This window comes from Sinohyriopsis cumingii, chromosome 12 (genome assembly GCF_028554795.1).
Source record: "Sinohyriopsis cumingii isolate HCF-2022 chromosome 12, ASM2855479v2, whole genome shotgun sequence".
NCBI lineage: Eukaryota > Metazoa > Mollusca > Bivalvia > Unionida > Unionidae > Sinohyriopsis > Sinohyriopsis cumingii.
The window spans coordinates 20775609-20795263 of NC_142972.1; the positions used below are offsets into that span (position 1 = coordinate 20775609).

Genomic DNA, 19655 nt, shown 5'->3' on the forward strand with positions numbered 1-19655 from the left:
TGACCTGGATGACGTCACATGAAAAATATATGAAAATTGTGAAGGGCAGTGATACACTAAACTCAGCAAAAAAAGCAGATTTTCACAGAATTGTAGAATTAGACTCAGCCTTATTTTAACCCATTATGGGCCGGAAATGATTTTAGATCCCGATTTCAACCCAGTATAGACCGGAAATGATTTTAGATTCTCATTTCAACCCAATATGAACCGGAAATGATTTTAGATCCTCATTTCAACCCAATATGGACCGAAAATGATTTTAGATCCTCATAAAATACTATTTGTATGGGCTACCAAAACCATCAAAAAGACGTAAATCACTTCAAGCGGTGTTCCATTTGTAACAAATCAATGAAAAACCAACATGTTTAGCTGCGTTTCTTGTTCCACAACATCAGGCAATTAATGGATTATTGGGAATCGCTGAAGAATAATTGGTTCCTTAACATATTTCAGATGTGTATGTTCTGAAATGGGAGACAAAACATTCATTGAACAAACAAAAATGCTGCAATCAGTACTTATAAATATTGTATAAAAATGACAATACTTTTTTACCAAATCGTCAAGACAAATAATAGAAATCTGAACGTTACTAGTATTTGCTGGCATTGTCCAGTGTTTGTAAATTATATAATTTACTTGCAAAATACCGATAACAATAATGAAATAGTTTCAACAGCCATTATCATCAACAACACTGGTTCATCCAGGATCAAGGATGCGTTCTACATATACGTGGACCACTTATCTTGTTTACCGGAGACTGGGAACTATGACAAGCCACCGGGGCTATAACGTGGAAACGCTTCGCGATATCTGGACTGTTAGGCGAACTAGAGAAAGCTACCAAGATAGTGCTTTTTCAAACACTTGATCTCTGTAATGCACGAAGTGAGTTCTCCAGTTTCCAATTGAAACTTCCACTTCGCGTAATCGAACTACATATGAAGTCAAAAGGGTCATGTAGAGAAAACATTTCTTGTTCTCGATGCTCGAATGCTTGTATTCAAAGCTTGAATACGCGATTTCAAGCGAACCGGTTCAAACGGTAGTTTGAATATCATATTCGGCACAACATGAACAGTGGTTCTCGAAGCTTGAATACGCGATCTCCAGACAGCCAATCAGGTAAGCAGTTTTCATAATGTCTCTCATGGTAGCATATTTAAAAAGGCGAAGATTCACGTTTTCGACGTTTAAATACGCATTCTCGAGCCTCGAATATGAGATTTAGTGAGAAATTACATTATTAATACCAACTCTTCTATCTGCAGTTTCGATGCCTCGTATTCCAGAGCTGATAAATGCGCAATCATACTGTTTTGATCATATACTACAAACGACTCTTCAAACTGGCTCACTAGAGTTTACGTATCCGATCTTCCAGAACATGTAACGCTTACAGTTATGACCCAGTTGTCTTGCCGTGTAGTTCGATTATGTCAAGTGGGAGTTGATATCTCGCAAAGTGGAGACTTTCATTGCGCGTTATGGTCATTTCGATTACATGACTTACAGAGACGATGTAACTGAAAAATATCTTCTGGCTGACTCTCATAAAGTTCACGTAATGCTGTCCCAAGATGACGATTCCTTACCAGGTCATGGTCAAACTATCAAACCCATAAGGGTTTTGTTAGCATGCAAGGTGTCTCAAACTCAAACCACCCTGAGGGCCACATGAGGGCGTTTTCAATGGCCTAAGGGCCGCACCACCTTTGTTATATATCCTGACACTTTGTGACGCCAATGATTTTGCGGTCACAAGATACTACTGGCCGCGTGTTTGAGACCCCTGACATAGAGGATAATTTTATTTAAACAGCAATGAAAATGTATGGACTACTGATATGTTGAGTGTTACCTTATCTTTTAAACAATCGACAGTTTTATGCCAAAGCATGTCATTATGAGTTACATTTCATTTTCAATTTAATCTGTTCCAGCATGGCCCCGGTGGCTTGCTGTAAGGGACCAATTAAACACAGATTACATCACGGTCAAGGTTTTGGATAACTTTGCCTCGGACTTTGCACATAGGGCGTATGATTGAGTTAGCATTTGAAAGGCATACTCTCAGACCAGTGTGATACAGTTAGCATCTGAAGGACAACATCTCAGTCCTCTATCAGGTAAATTGCGTCGTCTCCACAATACACAATGGCCAACAGAGACAAGGCAGCTAATCAGCTAAACGACTTCAAGGATGCTCAAACAGTGAGTTTTTAACTCAATACGTTTTTTTAAAAATGTTTTACAAGATTCTGACAGAGTGCCTATGCACTGATTTTATTTCAGTAGCGTACAAGTAAGCCATATAGGCATACCCAGTTAAACTTGGTAAATAAGTCATGGATAGATAGGCTTCTATTTAAATCAGACATGACTACAGCATTAGTCAGTTTAATATCAGCAGCAAAAAACAAAACCCAGTATGATGAAATTTAATTTTTCTAACCAACCTCCTCTTTCCAAAATGGTATGTGACATTTCAAGTATACACAGTTAAGTTTGAGCCCAGAAAATTTCAGCAGAGGGAACGTGTTAATTTCAGGAATGCAGAGAATAAAAAGTCAGGTAAACAAAATTAGATATTGTGTATGTACGGAGATGTATATTTTCCTATTTTTAAATCCTCCATACCTGACAATCACATATTTGTTGTCATTATAAATTTATATTTCAACGGATACTTATAACTGCTTTTGAAGTGTGAAACTCAGAAAAGTTGGTGCAGGTTTAACCTGTCCATAATTAGTCCGATAAATCAGCCTGATCCTCTTCCGAAACAAAACAACCTATGAATACTGATGCGATGTTTTTTGGGAGTGATCTCGTGTACACAAATGTGTCCAGCAACACATCCTTATACATTTGAACTACCGGTATTTGAACCACACACACACAGAGTTTATAAATGTTTAAAGCTTGTAAACTCTTCAGGGGCAAGAAACGTCTTACAAAAGCCAAATAAAAACACGAGGGCTAAGAGAATTAATTACATTAATTATTTACATTATTTGAATTACGTTATTTACGCGATTTCCTAAAGCTAGAAAAATAGAGCTATTTTTTTGTTACAAATCCGATGAAATACAGCATTAAAAAGTGCGAAGTACGGTTATATTTGTATGGGTCCTATTGTAGTAGCCCTTTTATGTGGGTGGTTTATTGATGATGATGGTTGTTCTGTGATATATATATATATATATATATATATATATATATATATATATATGCAATCTCTCAGTAACAGCATTTTCAATATGGGAACATTATTTTATAATTATAGAAGCCTGATGTGCTGACTACAGGTACTGGGGCCCCAGTGGGGACCAAGACGGCCACGATGACCGTTGGACCCAGGGGTCCAGTCTTGATGCAGGACTTCGTCTTCACGGATGAGATGGCTCATTTTAACAGAGAAAGGATCCCTGAGAGAGTCGTCCACGCGAAGGGAGCTGGTGAGGACCTTCAGTTATCACTTTATTAAGGTTGAAATTTCAGTAAATATTTAAGGACATTCCAGTTTCTCAATTGTCATGCAGATCAATGAAAACGTGATAGCTCCACCGCCAACAAAATCTGACCGACTGAAAAGAACTTTTTTTTCAGGAAATCACCCAAACGTATAAAATAATTTTAAAAAAGCATTATTTGAGTATAAAAATCAGAGCAAGTGATAAACATTTTTAATTTGACATCATTTTTTAAGTCACGTAACTACTTGGAGTATATAATAAGTAAAACATAATGTAACAATTCCTTGGTCGATTTTATCCCCATGCATTTTGAAGAGATGGTAAAGGTTATATGACCGGGTCCTTGCATGCCTGTATAACTTCGTTTACTACACCGTTGAAGACGGAGACTTCAGAACTGGGCGTATGATTAGAAATGGTCCGTAGATGATCACAGTTTCAGAATTTTAATTCACATGCTGAGCTAGGAGCTTTCAGTCCACATCCAGCGGTCCCGCGTTTAAGGGTGGAAACACGTCTGCATACCGTATATTTAAATGTGTATGTAAACTGTAGCGATTTCATGAGTCGTGTAATACGGTACCGACTTGAAAGTTTGGAATATGATTGCGTGGTCGGTCTGTAGATGTGCACAATCCGGTTCGATGTCAGTTTTTTTTTTTTCTTTACAGTTGAACCCGATTTCTAATTGAATTAGACGGTAGTCACCTTATTTTCATTATGTGTTTCATAATGGGATACTGAAATGTATCAGTGGGAGAAAAATTATTTGAATCAGGATGAACAGATCTTAAAATATATCGACTGGATCGTCTGTAGTATACATTTATGTAATCAACGAGGTGATGCTATCAAGAAATGCCTTAAAACGAACTCCCACCAATGAAAAATAGTCTTCAAGGATTAATTTTTAAAAAATAGTTTTTCAAATGAATCATGCAAGCTGTCAGTGACTTAGCTTACCGGCCCTTTTGCTACTCGATAGTCTGTTTGCCTGTGCCAATAGACTCGTATGCCTGTTACACTCGACGACAAACGGTACACATTGTAAGCACAAGTTCTTGATTATTATAAAGTTATAAAATTGTTTAAGTAGCGATTCATCACAATCATAATCATGTTTTGCAAAGATGGAGAAAGTGGGCATTGATGAGTATTGATTGTGTGAAATGTCGAATTTTGAAGTGCAGCGAACTTTAAAGTTGGATGCATTGAGCATTAAAATTTTATCGCATTTAAGCTAGAAAAGTCTTTGTGAAGGGTCACTTCGACCTTTCTTCGTTCACCCCCTCCCCCCATGTCAAAGTAAACTTTAAAGGGACAGCATTCCAACTTTGTGAAATTGACCTGGGTAGCTTAACACGGTCCTTAGAAAGTAAACATTTGTTGTTGTTGTTGTTGTTGTAGGGTTTAACGCCATTTTTCAGCACACGATAGGCTATACATGGCGGCCAGTATTAATGGTGGAGGAAGAACCCGAGAAATCCACGGAAAGAACCACCGACCCTCAAAGTAAACATTTGAGTTACCGACCCTAACCGCTTGGCAGGAACCTATGTCCACTTATCGTTTTTTCAAAGGGAAATTGTCACGCACTGTCGTTCACAGATTCCGAGCTGTCTAAACCTGATGAAAAGAATTATTTCTTTGGGAAAAAAATAGGGACCGCTGCCTACGATTGGGCAGAATAAATTAGGGCGTACACTTTAGAGCAATCAGACTTTAAAGTGACGGCCTTAGTCGATATTCTTTAGTCTGAACATTTCCCAGAAGAGGAAACTTAGTCTCGACTCCGTGGAAAGCATAACGAGATTAGTGCTTTCCTCGTGAAACAAGGAAGGGACCAAGTGGTCGTCTTGTAAAAAGAAAGATATGTTTAGTGCTAGGACGCACAAGTCCTGAAAGAGAACAGCAATTAGGAACAACTTTCTGAGAGAAAGACGAGACAGTCTGAAGTCATAAGTCCGGGGAAAGAAAGAAGGACGAGGTCAGAATAAAGGGACCAGGAAGTCTATGAAGGGGCAAAGTATAGAGCTTAGGAAGGATGAACTAGGAGACGTTGATATACGGTCAAAGGGAAGGAAGGTGATGCAATCAATCGTGGACATTGCGCTCTTTTCACCTTTCGTTATTATGATGAAATAAATCCAAATTAGACACACCTGTTAAATTCTATTGATATAATCAAACTTGAGTTGGAATTGCCGTTAATTGATAATAACATAGTACCGAATTAAAACATTCAAGTATGTGCTTGTACGGAATCAGTGTCCTGCATTTTTTGTTATACTCATAAATAAGTGGGTGGGTGTAGGTGGGATATGACCTAAGTACTGGTAGCGGATTATGTATTTGCCTAGATTGGTCAAACTAACTGGCTAATACCTGCTGTACCCTTTGTGGGGGAATATCCCCAAACCCCTGCATCTTAATGAATGATGTTTCCAATTGTATGTAATGCACAGATGACGGTACATTGATGTTGAATTTGAATTATTTTAAAGCAAATACATTTTATGGATAGTCATCATGTCAGTGAATGTTAGGGATATTCATCATGTCAGTGAATGTTAGGGATATTCAGCATGTAAAGGAATGTTAGGGATATTCAGCATGACTTAATATAAGGGATATTCAGCATGTCAGTGAATGTTAGGAATATTCATCATGTCAGTGAATATTAGGGATATTCAGCATGACTAAATATAAGGGATATTCAGAATGTCAGTGAATATTAGGGATATTCGTCATGTAAATGAATGTTAGGGATATTCAGCATGACAGTAAATGTGAGGGATATTCAGCATGACAGTAAATATAAGGGATATTCAGCATGTCAGTGAATATTAGGGATATTCAGCATGTCAGTGAATGTAAGGGATATTCAGCATGACAGTGAATGTAAGGGATATTCAGCATGACAGTGAATGTAAGGGATATTCAGCATGTCAGTGAATATTAGGGATATTCAGTATGTCAGTGAATGTAAGGGATATTCAGCATGACAGTGAATATTAGGGATATTCAGCATGTCAGTGAATGTAAGGGGTATTCAGCATGACAGCGAATGTAAGGGATATTCAGCATGACAGTAAATATAAGGGATATTCAGCATTTCATGGAATGTAAGGGATATTCAGCATGGCAGTGAATGTTAGGGATATTTAGCATGACAGTGAATGTAAGGGGTATTCAACATGTCAAATGATTTAGGTACGTTCAGAATGTCAAACGACTTAGGGACATTCAACATGTCAAGTGACTAAAGGACATTCAGCATGTCAAGTGACTAGGGAACAGTCAGCAGGTCAAATGACTAAGGGACAGTCATCATGTCAGATGACTAAGGGACATTCGGCATGTCAATTGACTAACGGATATTCAGCATGTCAGGTGACTACGTGACATTCAGCATGTCAAATGAATGCATCGGATATTCACCATAACCAAATATAAAGACAGTCTAGATAATAGTGATGCAAAATTTATTTGGATTAGTGTGTGTAACTATTATTTAACTCTATACCTTGTTCGTTCTATGAATATACAAGCATATGACTGACCTTCATATCACAGAGATACCATTATCAGTTTGGAAGATATACGTTCTTGAGCTATCATAGCAAGGCAATAGGCAGGTCAGGATCTTTTCATGTTGCACTCCCACCTGTTACATATACCTGTGTGTATCTAGAGTAAGTCAAGGATACCTTGTCTTTATTAAGGCAGGGATACAAAATAAAGAAATGTCAGCTTGAGCAACATGATGATAGGTGAAACTATTGTAAAAGTGCAGAACGCAATTCATAAAGTTGCATCATTTGCATGAACTGGCAAAATATATGGCAAACTATATATTCGAGACTTTAACAGGGTGGCAGATGCCTATGTCGAAGAATGGATCATCAACCTTAGACCACTTCGCGAAAGTCCTGTTTACAATGCTGAACATTGATGTGACAGAGAATGGGTTCCCAATGTGGCCACTGCAAAGACTAACTAGCCGTGAGGTGTGACATCTTTAGTGTGTTCTGCAGAATACACCCCTCACGACGCCCCACGTGACGGACGCTCTTTTCTTTTGGCAAGCCCAAAACTGGCACGATAAAATATTAGAAAAAATAGTGTGTTGTATATACTAGGTGTGGCGACAATGGTGTGGCGACAATGTGTGCAAGTGGCTGCTGCTGGGAAGAACCGATCAATGTGGGGTGGCGTACGCCACGAAGTATTTCAAAGTGTTCAGGTAAAGGCTGATAAAAAGCCATGCGCAACCACTGCCGTGCTGTGTGGAAATGGGACCCGTACAAAGGCATGTCAGCTACAAGGTAAAGCGTTACGTGCAGCACAGGGAAAATAAATCCAGGTCGCAGTATGAGGTGGTGGTCACCGATCGGAGAGGTGTGTCCGCAACGGCGGTAACCATTATTTACAATTATTTTTGCATGGCATGGATAAAACGCGTTGCGAAGTGTATACTTGCATCTATTAAAAGAAACATTGCACAGTGTATACCGCAGAGTGGGCACTGTCAATAAGATGTAACGTGATAAGAGTTTGAGACTCTGGTGGTTCCCACTCCCCTTACCTAAAAGAACCGCGAAGCATTACAGCAGCTTCGGGAACGATTTGACTGTCTGAAGGCCGGCACTTGCAGATCTTTCTAGACCTGAAACAATGGAGTGAGCGTCCCGTGCAGCAGAGACAGGAAGCGGGGCAGTAATTTTACTGCCTCAGTGCTTTGGAGCCCGAGAAGCCCATTAATCCATTTGACCTTGACGATGTTGCGCCACACCTTGCGCTTGTTCATGAAGACATTGTCCCCGTTGTCAACCAAGACTTTGAGGCGAACGGGGCTGCGTACATCTTTAGAACCATTCGTATCGAGGGGGATGATCCATTAGGGCTCGGAGACATCAGCGTCTTGGAAGGCTACATGTCGAAACACGGATGAATGGACCGTTGGGGTCAAGTTCGACTCGGTGAGGACAGAAGTGCTTAGAGGCAGATAGGTGGTTACAATTACGCATAAAACAAGGCCTGAGCTTCTCGTTGGCATTGTCAGGCATTACTAAGGAAATACCTACTCAGTGGATTTAGCTATATACGGCCTTTATTAAGTGCTTGACCCCCAACCATATACGTCTACAACGTCGAAATGCCCTGGGATTACGAGCCAAAATAATTTTCAGCAGTTCAGCGTGGACCACCTGGACAACACCAAGGGTCACTCGAAGGACAATGCGAGGTTAACTTGACTGAAATGCAACTGCAAACGAGGGACTGCGTCTTTTTCTTCCGCAGCGCAAGCACAGCCGGTTTCGACCTCAGAGACGTTTATATTGACTGAGGACCTGGTCTGGTGGTATCTTTATGTCCGTGGACGCTTTAGCTCTTCTCGCACCAACGCACCCTTAGGCCTTGCATTGTCGGTGCTAAGTGGATAATATAGTACGAGCAAGCCGGTCTCAGCCATAAGTGCTCGACGCGAGTTTGATGTTGAGGAAAAAAAAAACAATAATCTAAAGAAAAAAAAAACATATAGAGTGACAAAAATACCTCAGATTACCCCCATGACCCGTTCTGACATAGGACCCTCTTATATATTATGATAGAGAGGGTCCTATGTCAGAACGGGTCATGGGGGTAAACTAAGGTATTTTTGTCACTCTGTGTGATTTTTTCCTTTAGATTATTGTTGTGTTTTTTTTTTTCAACATCAGACTCGCGTCGAGCACCTGTGGTCTCAGCAACTACACCCTCTTGCTTGCAGACGTTTATGGACCACACAAAGCTGGTGGCGCGGCGCTGTCCGCGGTTTAAGAGCTTTCCTGGCGCACATAGGTACCGTACCAAGGTATTTGAAGGCAGGAATTTCTCTTCCAGACGGACCGCGTCAAACCTGGAGTTTGCGTTTTGGTTGCACAGACGTAGCATGAACGGTATCAGTAGGTCTTACCGCTATGCGTTGCAGCCACGCTTTCCATGGTTTTGTTATACAGTGTCTACTGGGTGTACCGGTGTCCAAATAGCAGTTCAGACATGACAACCGTTGACCATCTGTATAATGACCTGTGCACGATTGATGCCGGTCTTGCCCCGCCTCGCATGCGTGTTCATCCTGGTCAAGATACGCAACACAGTGACAATAAACTCTAGGGTACGTTTAACGTACATCAAGCATATCGAACCTATTTGGAGGCACATGCTTCTAGACAAGCGCCCGCATTTTTACAGCTTTAAAAACCTCCTTTGTGGCCAATGGGATTGGTTTCCGTGCGATAAGAAAAGAAGATCCATGTCAGTAGAGTCACATTATTTGTTGGGAATGTCCTGAGACAAGGCAATCCAAGTTAGTGGAGTTTGAGATTATTAGGGGATTGTCCTGAGATCTGTAATTCAAGTGAGAGGAATTAGATTATTTGTTGGGGATTGTCCTGAGACAAGGAGATCCAAGTAATTGGAGTTGGATTATTTGTTAAAGGGGACTGTCCTTAGACCAAAAGATCCAAGTAATTGGAGTTTGATTATGTTGTTATATTGGGACAGTCCTGAGACAAGTAGATCCAAGTCACTGGAGTTTGAGATTATGTGGGGATTGTCCTGAGATGAGTAAATCAAGTGAATCAAATCAGTGGAGATAGATCAGTTGGGGATTGTCTTGAGACAAGGGGATCCAAGTCAGTGGAGTTTTGCAATGTTTGTTAAACAGAGGACATCTACCACAATATATTGCCAAGAGTGAGATTTTCTTGTCACAATGCCAACCACCTTTTTAGATTAGTTTTATGTCCCACCATAATGGTGATAGAGGGATATAGCGTTATCTTTTTCTATCATCCTTTTGTATGTTTATACACTAGGTGGATACTGTGTTATCTTTGTCCATTATCCTTTTCTTAAATGTCAACACATAAGGGGATATAGTGTTATGATTTTCTATCATCCTTTTTAAATACATAACTTTAGTTTTTTTAAAAGAGATTATGGTGATGGATTTGTATTGCACGAACACAGTTTTAGTCTTACACATTTGTTTCAACTGTTTTCCCTTTGTACTTATTTGCTTCAATTATGAACGTAAATAATATTGAAAATGTTATAGTCACCATCCTGAAGATAAATTACTTTCTTTTGCAATTTTAATTAGATATTTTCCTTATTGCTATGTTGCATAATCTTGTGAGTCAAACTAGTCCAACTTGGAGTCTTATGTACTGTTTGACAGAATCCTGTGCCGATCTAGTCTCATAGTCTTCTATGAACTGCCATGTAACTTTATACGTGTTGTGGTCATCATTTGAAGATGACCATGTACATAAATCCATGTATTCAGTTATTGCCCTTGCAGTTGAATGCTGTGTTTGACAGAATCTCCTGAATGCAACATATTTGCATTTTTTTTATTAGCTCTACTTCTGGTCCATCCATTTATTAATTCATACTGATTTGTCATTGCTAATCCTAAACTATTTGGAAGATTGCACACACACACACATTCACACCATGGCCTAGTTGGTCCTAAATGGTGACACTCAGACATTCATTCTGGTTACCTCAGTGGCCAGTTTAAAAATCTTATTGCTACTCCTGAATGGACGGTCATATCAACTTGGGGTTTTCACTAAAAGACTTTTTATGGTATCTAGTTCAACTTAAATGTAAACTGTGCTTATCTTATGTCCAATATGGCCACCATAGTGGCCATCTTGAAAATCTTGTTATTGCTACTACTCAATGAAAAGTAATACTGCCATGTGGTTTTCACTAAAAGACTATTTCTGATGTTTAGTTGGCCATCTTAGAACTATTATCACTACTCCTCCTGAATGGGTGAAAGTATCAACAAATTCTTGTAATTTCTTGTTGGTCCGAGTGAGGTCAAATCAGACATTTAATGTGCCCTTCACAGTGGCCATCATGAAAATCTTTTTACCTCAATTTCTCATGAAGGAATGGTCATAGCCAGCATGAAAAACCTTTTATGATATCTAATTGGTACTAAAAAAATTGTGCAGATCTAACTTTTATTATGACCTCCACAATGGATAACTTGAAAATCTTGGTATCACTTGGTCTTTAGATGGCTGATCATACTGACATTGTTCTTTCACCAAAAGACTTCATATGAAGTCTATTTGGCTCAAAGTAAAACTGATGCCAGTCTGATATCAAATACAGTCACCATGACATTCATCAAGATGGGGGTTTTTACCCGAAGACTTCTTATGATGCCTGGTTGATCCTGAATGAAAATGGTGCCAACGTGATATACAATACATCCATTACAGCAGAAAGTCTGAAAATCTTTGTATTACTGAAGAATATGAAAGATGATTTCAACACCCAGAAGTTAAAAGAAGAAATGGCCTTATCTTGAATTCATGCAAAAAAAATTCATCCAGTAGAGCACCAGTCCCTTTGAGGGACTCATGTTATTGATAACTGTGAAAATGTACAGACTGACAAATCTTTTTGCATCCATGATTTTTTAGAAAGAATTTATGCCCCTTTTGACTTACAAATGGATGCAGTATATGGCAAAATGTTTGTGAATACAGCTAATCCTGTAGTAATTACGGAATGCTGTGAAATTATTCACATGTTGTGCTCATCATTTTACTATTAAAAAAGTATCTTGATCAGTCATTTTGGTGGCACTATTTTCAGCAAAATTATGACTTATGATGGCTTGCTTTACTTGAAACTCATCTCCTTTGTGAGGTATTGGTTGCATGGAAGGGAGTTGGGAGTACAATTACATGACGAAGTTGCCTGCCATTCCACTAGTTTATTATTTGCTGATGGTGAAAACTTTGTTTCAGACCTGACCTCCAGCTTTCATGATCTCCAAGTCTGGATTACTTGATCCAAGTTTTGAAAACTTATTTTTACAGTCAGGGAAATAAAAATGTTAGAATGAAAATGTAACAACATGTTAGTTACAATTATAGAAACATAATATAATAATAACGTTTCATGATCTGGGTTTCAGGTGCCTTTGGTTACTTTGAGTGCACACATGACATAACCGCGTACTGCAAAGCCAAACCCTTTGAAAGTGTCGGGAAGAAGACACCTTTGGCTGTGCGTTTTTCAACTGTGGGTAAGTAGTGCTTGCCATGTATTATAAAATAATTAAAGTTAAATTACCTGCTTGTAATATTATGTAAATGTACAATTTATTCAGCTGCTTAATAGAATGTAGTTTTTATTTTTTTCATGGCCCACTATTTGCAATAGAGACATATTGATTTGGTTTTGTCTGTTTGTATGTCTAACCTGAGGAGCTCATTTATAAAATTTCAGAAACAAAAATGAAATTTATCAGCATAATTGTTTATATACATTGATGACTTAATTAGATCTTCATGCCACTTATGCACTGCCACCATTTTATAATTTTGTGAGCTTTTTAGACTTGATGTTTTGAGTGAAAACCAAGGTAGCATAATGAAATTTGGTAGCTAGGTATATCTGGATGCATGTACAAATGACCTAATTAGATTTTCATGCCAATGAAGCATTGCTTCCAATTTTATACATCTTGGAACATTTTAAACTTTTGGGTGAAAACATTTTTAGCCCAGTTGCATGAAAGCCACTAGACACAGACAAATGAAATTTGTATGCCACTTTATGTGTATACAGTGTATAAAATATATTTTTTGTCTATACATTGTATAAAAGACATGATATATGTGTCTACAGTGTATAAAGGACCTGTTTAGATTGTCATGCAACTATAGCTATTTCCATTTTTAAATTATTATGTGTTACTTTTAGGATTTTTTCCCACTGCATGGAGACATACCTTGTGTTACAAACATACATTTGGTTTGTTTCTAATGCAATTTTATTAAGACTAACAGTTAGCGACACTTTTAATCCTGTATGTTTGAAAACTGCTTCAAGTTGTTGCTTTGAATAAAGTAAATTTCACACATAGTCATTGTAGCCAGCCTGATTTTGTTACATCAGCTAGTTTCAGACATTAGAATTGTATGAATTGTTTGAAAATGGTTCTTATGTTACGTTTGCTCATGATAGACTCTGTTGTGTAAGTGCTTCAAATTGGACTACCAAGCATGACCTCAGAGCACTTTTAAAGCAAATACTTCAAATTGGACTACCAAGCATGTCCTTTGAGCACTTGTAAAGTATAATCTTCAAACTGGACTACCAAGCATAATAATAATAAATACCTCAGAGCAATTGTAAAGTGGTTCAAACCGGACTACCTATTCTACTCCAGTGGCCTTGTGCTTAGAGCGTCAACCTCTGATATGGTAGGTCACAGGTTTGAGCCCTGGCTAAGTAATACCAAAGACTTAAAGTAATGGTACTACCAGCCACCTCGCTACGCATTCAGCGTTAAAGGGTTAGTGTTAGGGCTGGTCAGCCTGGTGTCAGGATAATGTGACTGGGTGGGACATTTTAAAGCTACATTAAAAGTCCAAAGCACACACACTCAAACTGGACTACCAAAAGCATGACCTATGAACACTTGTAAAGTAAGTCCTTCAAACTAGACTACAAAGTATGACCTCAGAGTATTTGTAAAATACATGCTTCAAATTGGACTACCAAGCATGACCTCAGAAGACTTGTAAAGTCAGTACTTTAAACTAGACTACCAAGCATGACCTCAGAGCACTTATAAAGCAAATACTTCAAACTGGACTATGAAAAGCATGACCTTAGAGCACTTGTAAAGTGAGTCATTCAAACTGGGCTACCAAGCATGATCTGAGTGTACTTGTAAAGTGAGTGCTTCAAACTGGGCTACCAAGCATGATCTGAGTGTACTTGTAAAGTGAGTGCTTCAGACTGGGCTACCAAGCATGATCTGAGTGTACTTGTAAAGTGAGTGCTTCAGACTGGGCTACCAAGCATGATCTGAGTGTACTTGTAAAGTGAGTGCTTCAGACTGGGCTACCAAGCATGATCTGAGTGTACTTGTAAAGTGAGTGCTTCAGACTGGGCTACCAAGCATGATCTGAGTGTACTTGTAAAGTGACATTAAGTGGTAGTATCTAGAGTAAAATAAGGGATTTTTTTTATGTATGATGGGGATTTTTTTTATGTATGATGGGGATTTTGTATGATGGGGATTTTTTTTATGTATGATGGGGATTTTTTTATGTATGATGGGGATTTTTTTTATGTATGATGGGGATTTTTTAATGTATGATGGGGATTTTTTTTATGTATGATGGGGATTTTTTTAATGTATGATGGGGATTTTTTTAATGTATGATGGGGATTTTTTTTATGTATGATGGGGATTTTTTTAATGTATGATGGGGATTTTTTATGTATGATGGAGATTTTTTTTATGTATGATGGGGATTTGTTTTTTTATTGATCACACAAAAATAAAGACCACACATAGTTTGTTAAATTATTGTAAATTACCAAAACACTTTCAGAGAGCATTTAGACTCTATGCTTCACTGCTTGCATCTGGTCAGATCTTTAGATATGTTGCATATTTGCATATTTTATGCAAATAAATTTACTCAAACTGCGAAAAGAATTTAAAAATTGTTTTCAATGTATGCAGATAGTTTAATTTGGGGCATTTAAACCTTACTTTTCAGTGGTTTTTTGCATTCCATAAACTCAGTCAATTTTGATTATAGTCATTTGATCAATATAAAGTATAAACCATGAAAATGGATCTCCTCCAGGTGGTGAGAGTGGCTCAGCTGACACGGCTAGAGATCCTCGAGGATTTGCTGTCAAATTTTACTCTGAGGATGGAAACTGGGATTTGGTTGGGAACAACACTCCCATCTTCTTCATCCGAGACCCAATGTTGGTAAGGCATTTATGTTTATAGTTTCCTCCAGGACCATATGTGTGGCTTGTGCCACAGTTTAGATTGGTCTAATTAAAAGCACCGTAATGCTAAAATATGGATCGAAATAATTCACTTCATTTAAAGATTTTAATTTTCAAACCAAGCTTTTGAAGGGATAGACTTTCTTCTTTGATAGCATGATTTGGATTGTAAAGCAGATTAAGTATTACTGTATATGCACACTTATAACTTGTTGGGGTATAAGAACCCCTTCCCTCCTTGCAACTGAAAATGGCAACATTTTACTATGACCAACTTAACCCTTTACTTCCCATTTAAAAATCTAACCCTCTTACCTGTGTGTCCCATATGATGTTCGCGACGTCATACTCTTGCTCCCCATAAAAAAACACATAAACTGTAAATCAACGTCATCCTCAAAAAAATTATTCTTGCATTCCTGGAATAGCATCAAAATAACCTAAATCATTTCTACCAAAAGTCTGCATTTGTTATTAATGCCGGATTACTGTAAGTTATTATTTGTCATCATTTCGTGATAAAAACAACTATCGAAGCACAACTTGTTTTGTTTTAATCACTGCAACTTGTGCTTCGAATCTTTAAACATTAATATATAAATACAAACATGTATTTAATCAGCATACTTGGTGAAATTATTGTTGAAAATATTTAACTAAAATATTTCACTGCCGTGTTCGCGTTATATTCTTCGTAATATCAGTTAGAAGTCACAAGTGATGGGAGGAGCGGCATGAAAATGTAAAACTTCTTTTGAATTGACAGTATTCAATATGTACAGCATGCATCTAGGGTTCCCAATATAATCCTTAAATTGGTCCGATTGTTAGTATGTACAGCATGCATCTAGGGTTCCCAATATAATCCTTAAATTGTTTTAGTATGTTAAAATTACAAGATGAACCCTATTCAGCAGTACTTGAATATTCAGTTAATCATCACTTATAACCAAGACTAAGTGGTTGTTTGATTTTATTAATATGTTTCCAGTTCCTAAATTTCATTTATACCCAAAAAGTTAACATATTACCATATAAGCAAGTCCAAATGGCTTTTTGATTTTATTAATATTTTTCCAGTTCCCAAGTTTCATCCATACCCAAAAGAGGAATCCTCAGACTCATTTAAAGGTAAGTGTCACGTTGTGACATACATTGTACTGACATGATAATCATTGTATCTAATTTTCAGACCTTGGGGGTGTTCAAATAAAGGATGGTGTAAATGATCTAAGCATTCTTGTATTATCATGGAACAGTTCACATGATTAATGTGCTAAGAGTTCTGTTGTGACATACAGTGCATTCATGATGATTGTAAACAGTAGATAATGTTGCCTTTGGCGGTGTTCACCTAAAGCATGCTGCAAATTATCTCACCATTTATGTGTTACCATGAGACATTTGATGTGTTTTTGGGGCCCAGAGTTATGTTGTGACATACATTGTATTCATGATGAATGTAAACTAATATTAACCTTGGGGGTGTCCAAATAAAGGATGCTGTAAATGGTCTCACCATGCTTGTGTTACTGTGGGACAGTTCACATAAGTATTGTTGGAAGCACCAAACCATCTCTCCCCATAAGGATGCAGTAGATCAGACCCAAAACCAGAACAATGTAATAAGCCCTATGCATTGGTATCATAAACACAATATTATAGTGAACTATTTTTTTGGCGGGGGGGGGGGGGAGTCTTATATTAATAAGATCAAAGTGTAGTGCTGTGAGAACACATGGGAATGACATTCCCATACTTATTTTGCATGTTCCCTTTTTTTGCAATCACCAATGTCCTCGGGCTTCTGAGTAGGATGCATTACCTCACTTCTTTATTGCGTTCTCTCATTTCTTTATTTTAGCACTACACCACTGCAAAACATATATTATTTTATCTCCTATCATTTGGACAAGATATGACATTTTAGTCCTCTCACCCTCGATGACGAAAATGAATTTAATATTTTCCATGTTTATTAGAATTATTTTGAGCTAGTAAATACATTTCCTTTTATATCAACCATTTTATATTTTTGTTTCTGTCATTATTCATAAGTTTACGAATCTATACAAATTATTAAAATGTTCTGACTTAGAAATGATCAAACCTACAATTTGAGTCTGAACTGGAGTTTCCAGTCTCAGCCAATGAAAAATTACTTTTTTAATGTGGATTTTTTGTGATTGATTGATACAAAATTCTCTTATTCAAAACTAATCTGATATTCAGGCCTGTTTATCAAGACTTGCAAACTTTAGAAATTTGTCCCCTTCTTTTACCAATATCACACCTTATGTCTACTTACACTGCACATCATGTGCTATGATTCTTAAAGCAATTTTTATTTGGTTTATCACCATTTGCAAACCATAGAAATCTTTCACCCTAATTTAGCAAGTATCACTATTTGGTTATTTACACTGCAGATTGTATGCTGTGATTCATTACCTAATTTTAAATTGATTTTATCAAGGACCCTGACATGTTCTGGGACTTCATCACCCTTCGTCCAGAGACCACCCACCAAGTGTCCTTCTTATTCTCTGACCGTGGCACCCCAGATGGTTTTCGTCACATGAATGGCTATGGCAGTCACACATTCAAAATGGTGAACAAGGATGGCAAGCCAATCTACTGCAAGTTCCACTGGAAGGTACATAAACGCACCACATTCACATGATGCCAAAATACAGTTGGAACTAATTTCTTGGATATCTAACATGACCACCACACCAGCCAGCTTGTAAGAGCAGAAGAAGTTAATGCATGGGATTGGATTCATTAGTTTTTTCTGCCATCTGTTAGAAGTTGTGTGCAATCACTGCTGTTCATAAGCTACTTGGAAGAAAGTCATGAAACTTGACATATGTTTGATCCTGATATTTTATTGGTTCTAAATGAAAATGGTACCCCACAAACATCCAGCCTGGCTCCACACTGGCCATCTTGAAAATCTTGCTGTCCTTACTCCTCTAAATGGTTATGCTGACATGGGGTTTACACTAACAGACTTCTAATGACATGAAGTTTGTCCTAAATGAAAATGGTACCCACAAACATCCAGCCTGGCTGCCACACTGGCCATGTTGAAAATCTGGCTGTCCTTACTCCTCTAAATGGTTATGCTGACATGGGGTTTCAACTAATAGACTTCTAATGACATGAAGTTTGTCCTAAATGAAAATGGTGCTGATCTAATTTCCATTCTCTTGACCTTGTTGAAAATCATTGCTACTCTTCCAGAATGGGTTGTTGTGTTGACATGGAATTTTCACCAAAATGATGTCTAGTTTATCCTAATAAAAATAGTGCTAGTTTGACATCAAACATGAACTCCACTTGGAAATCTTGTTGTTGTTACGTCTGTTGATTCAATTATCATGTCAACATGGGGTTTTAACTGTATAACTTCTTTGGATATCTGGTTGGTATTAAATTAATATGGTGTCATTCTGACTGCCAACATGGTAGCCATCTTGAAAATCTTGTTAAATCACTCCTTACCTGGCCATAACAATGTGTAGTTTACACCAAAAGTCTTATTATTGGATTTCAAGGTGGTTTTATAATGAACTTGATGCTAACGTGACAGCCAATATGGCCACTAGCCATCTTGAAAATGTTGTTATTGCTACTTCTCATGAATGGCTAGTCATGTGAGCATGGGGTTTTCATTTAAAGACCTAATATACAGCATAATCAAAACTGCTCTCAACAGTATTGTTATATTCACATACTTTTCATGAAAGCACTTCTTATTATTTTTAGTTTTCCCCCCAAAGAATCTTATGTGAATGAAAATAAAGGCCTTTTCCTTCTTGCAATTTATAAATGTTGTAATATTAAAATGATGCTGATCCAATCCTGAAATTCTTATATGGCTATTGCATGAATGCTCAGATCAACATGGAATTTTCAGAAAACACTATTGCAGTATGTAAGTGGTTCTAAATGAAAATGATTTCCATTTGATCATGAGCATGGCACCTATTTGAAAATCTTATTTTCACTACTCATGCAATAATGGTGGAATTAACATGGAATTTTTACTACTCATGCAGTAATGGTGGAATTAACATGGAATTTTTACTACTTATGCAATAATGGTGTAATTAACTTGGAATTTTTACTACTTATGCAATAATGGTGGAATTAACATGGAATTTTCACTACTCATGCAATAATGGTGGAATTAACATGGAAATTTTACTACTTATGCAATAATGGTGGAATTAACATGGAATTGTTACTACTCATGCAATAATGGTGGAATAATGGTGGTTCACCATGAACGAAATCTGAATTGTAGTGCCTACC

The 19655-nt window shown here is 37.6% G+C and overlaps 1 protein-coding gene across 1 annotated transcript in view; it reads left to right on the forward strand.

Moving 5' to 3' along the window:
* The first annotated feature begins 1546 nt into the window (after positions 1-1546).
* The window catches only part of LOC149786072 (catalase-like), a 37333-nt gene continuing 19224 nt past the window's right edge, over positions 1547-19655 (forward strand). Inside the window, exons 1-6 of the mRNA XM_089976364.1 lie at positions 1547-2223; positions 3299-3470; positions 12484-12594; positions 15182-15312; positions 16416-16466; positions 17812-17991. Of these exons, the coding sequence (XP_089832490.1) occupies positions 2167-2223; positions 3299-3470; positions 12484-12594; positions 15182-15312; positions 16416-16466; positions 17812-17991 (702 nt within the window). The 5' untranslated portion in view covers positions 1547-2166. The remainder of the gene's footprint in view (positions 2224-3298; positions 3471-12483; positions 12595-15181; positions 15313-16415; positions 16467-17811; positions 17992-19655) is intronic.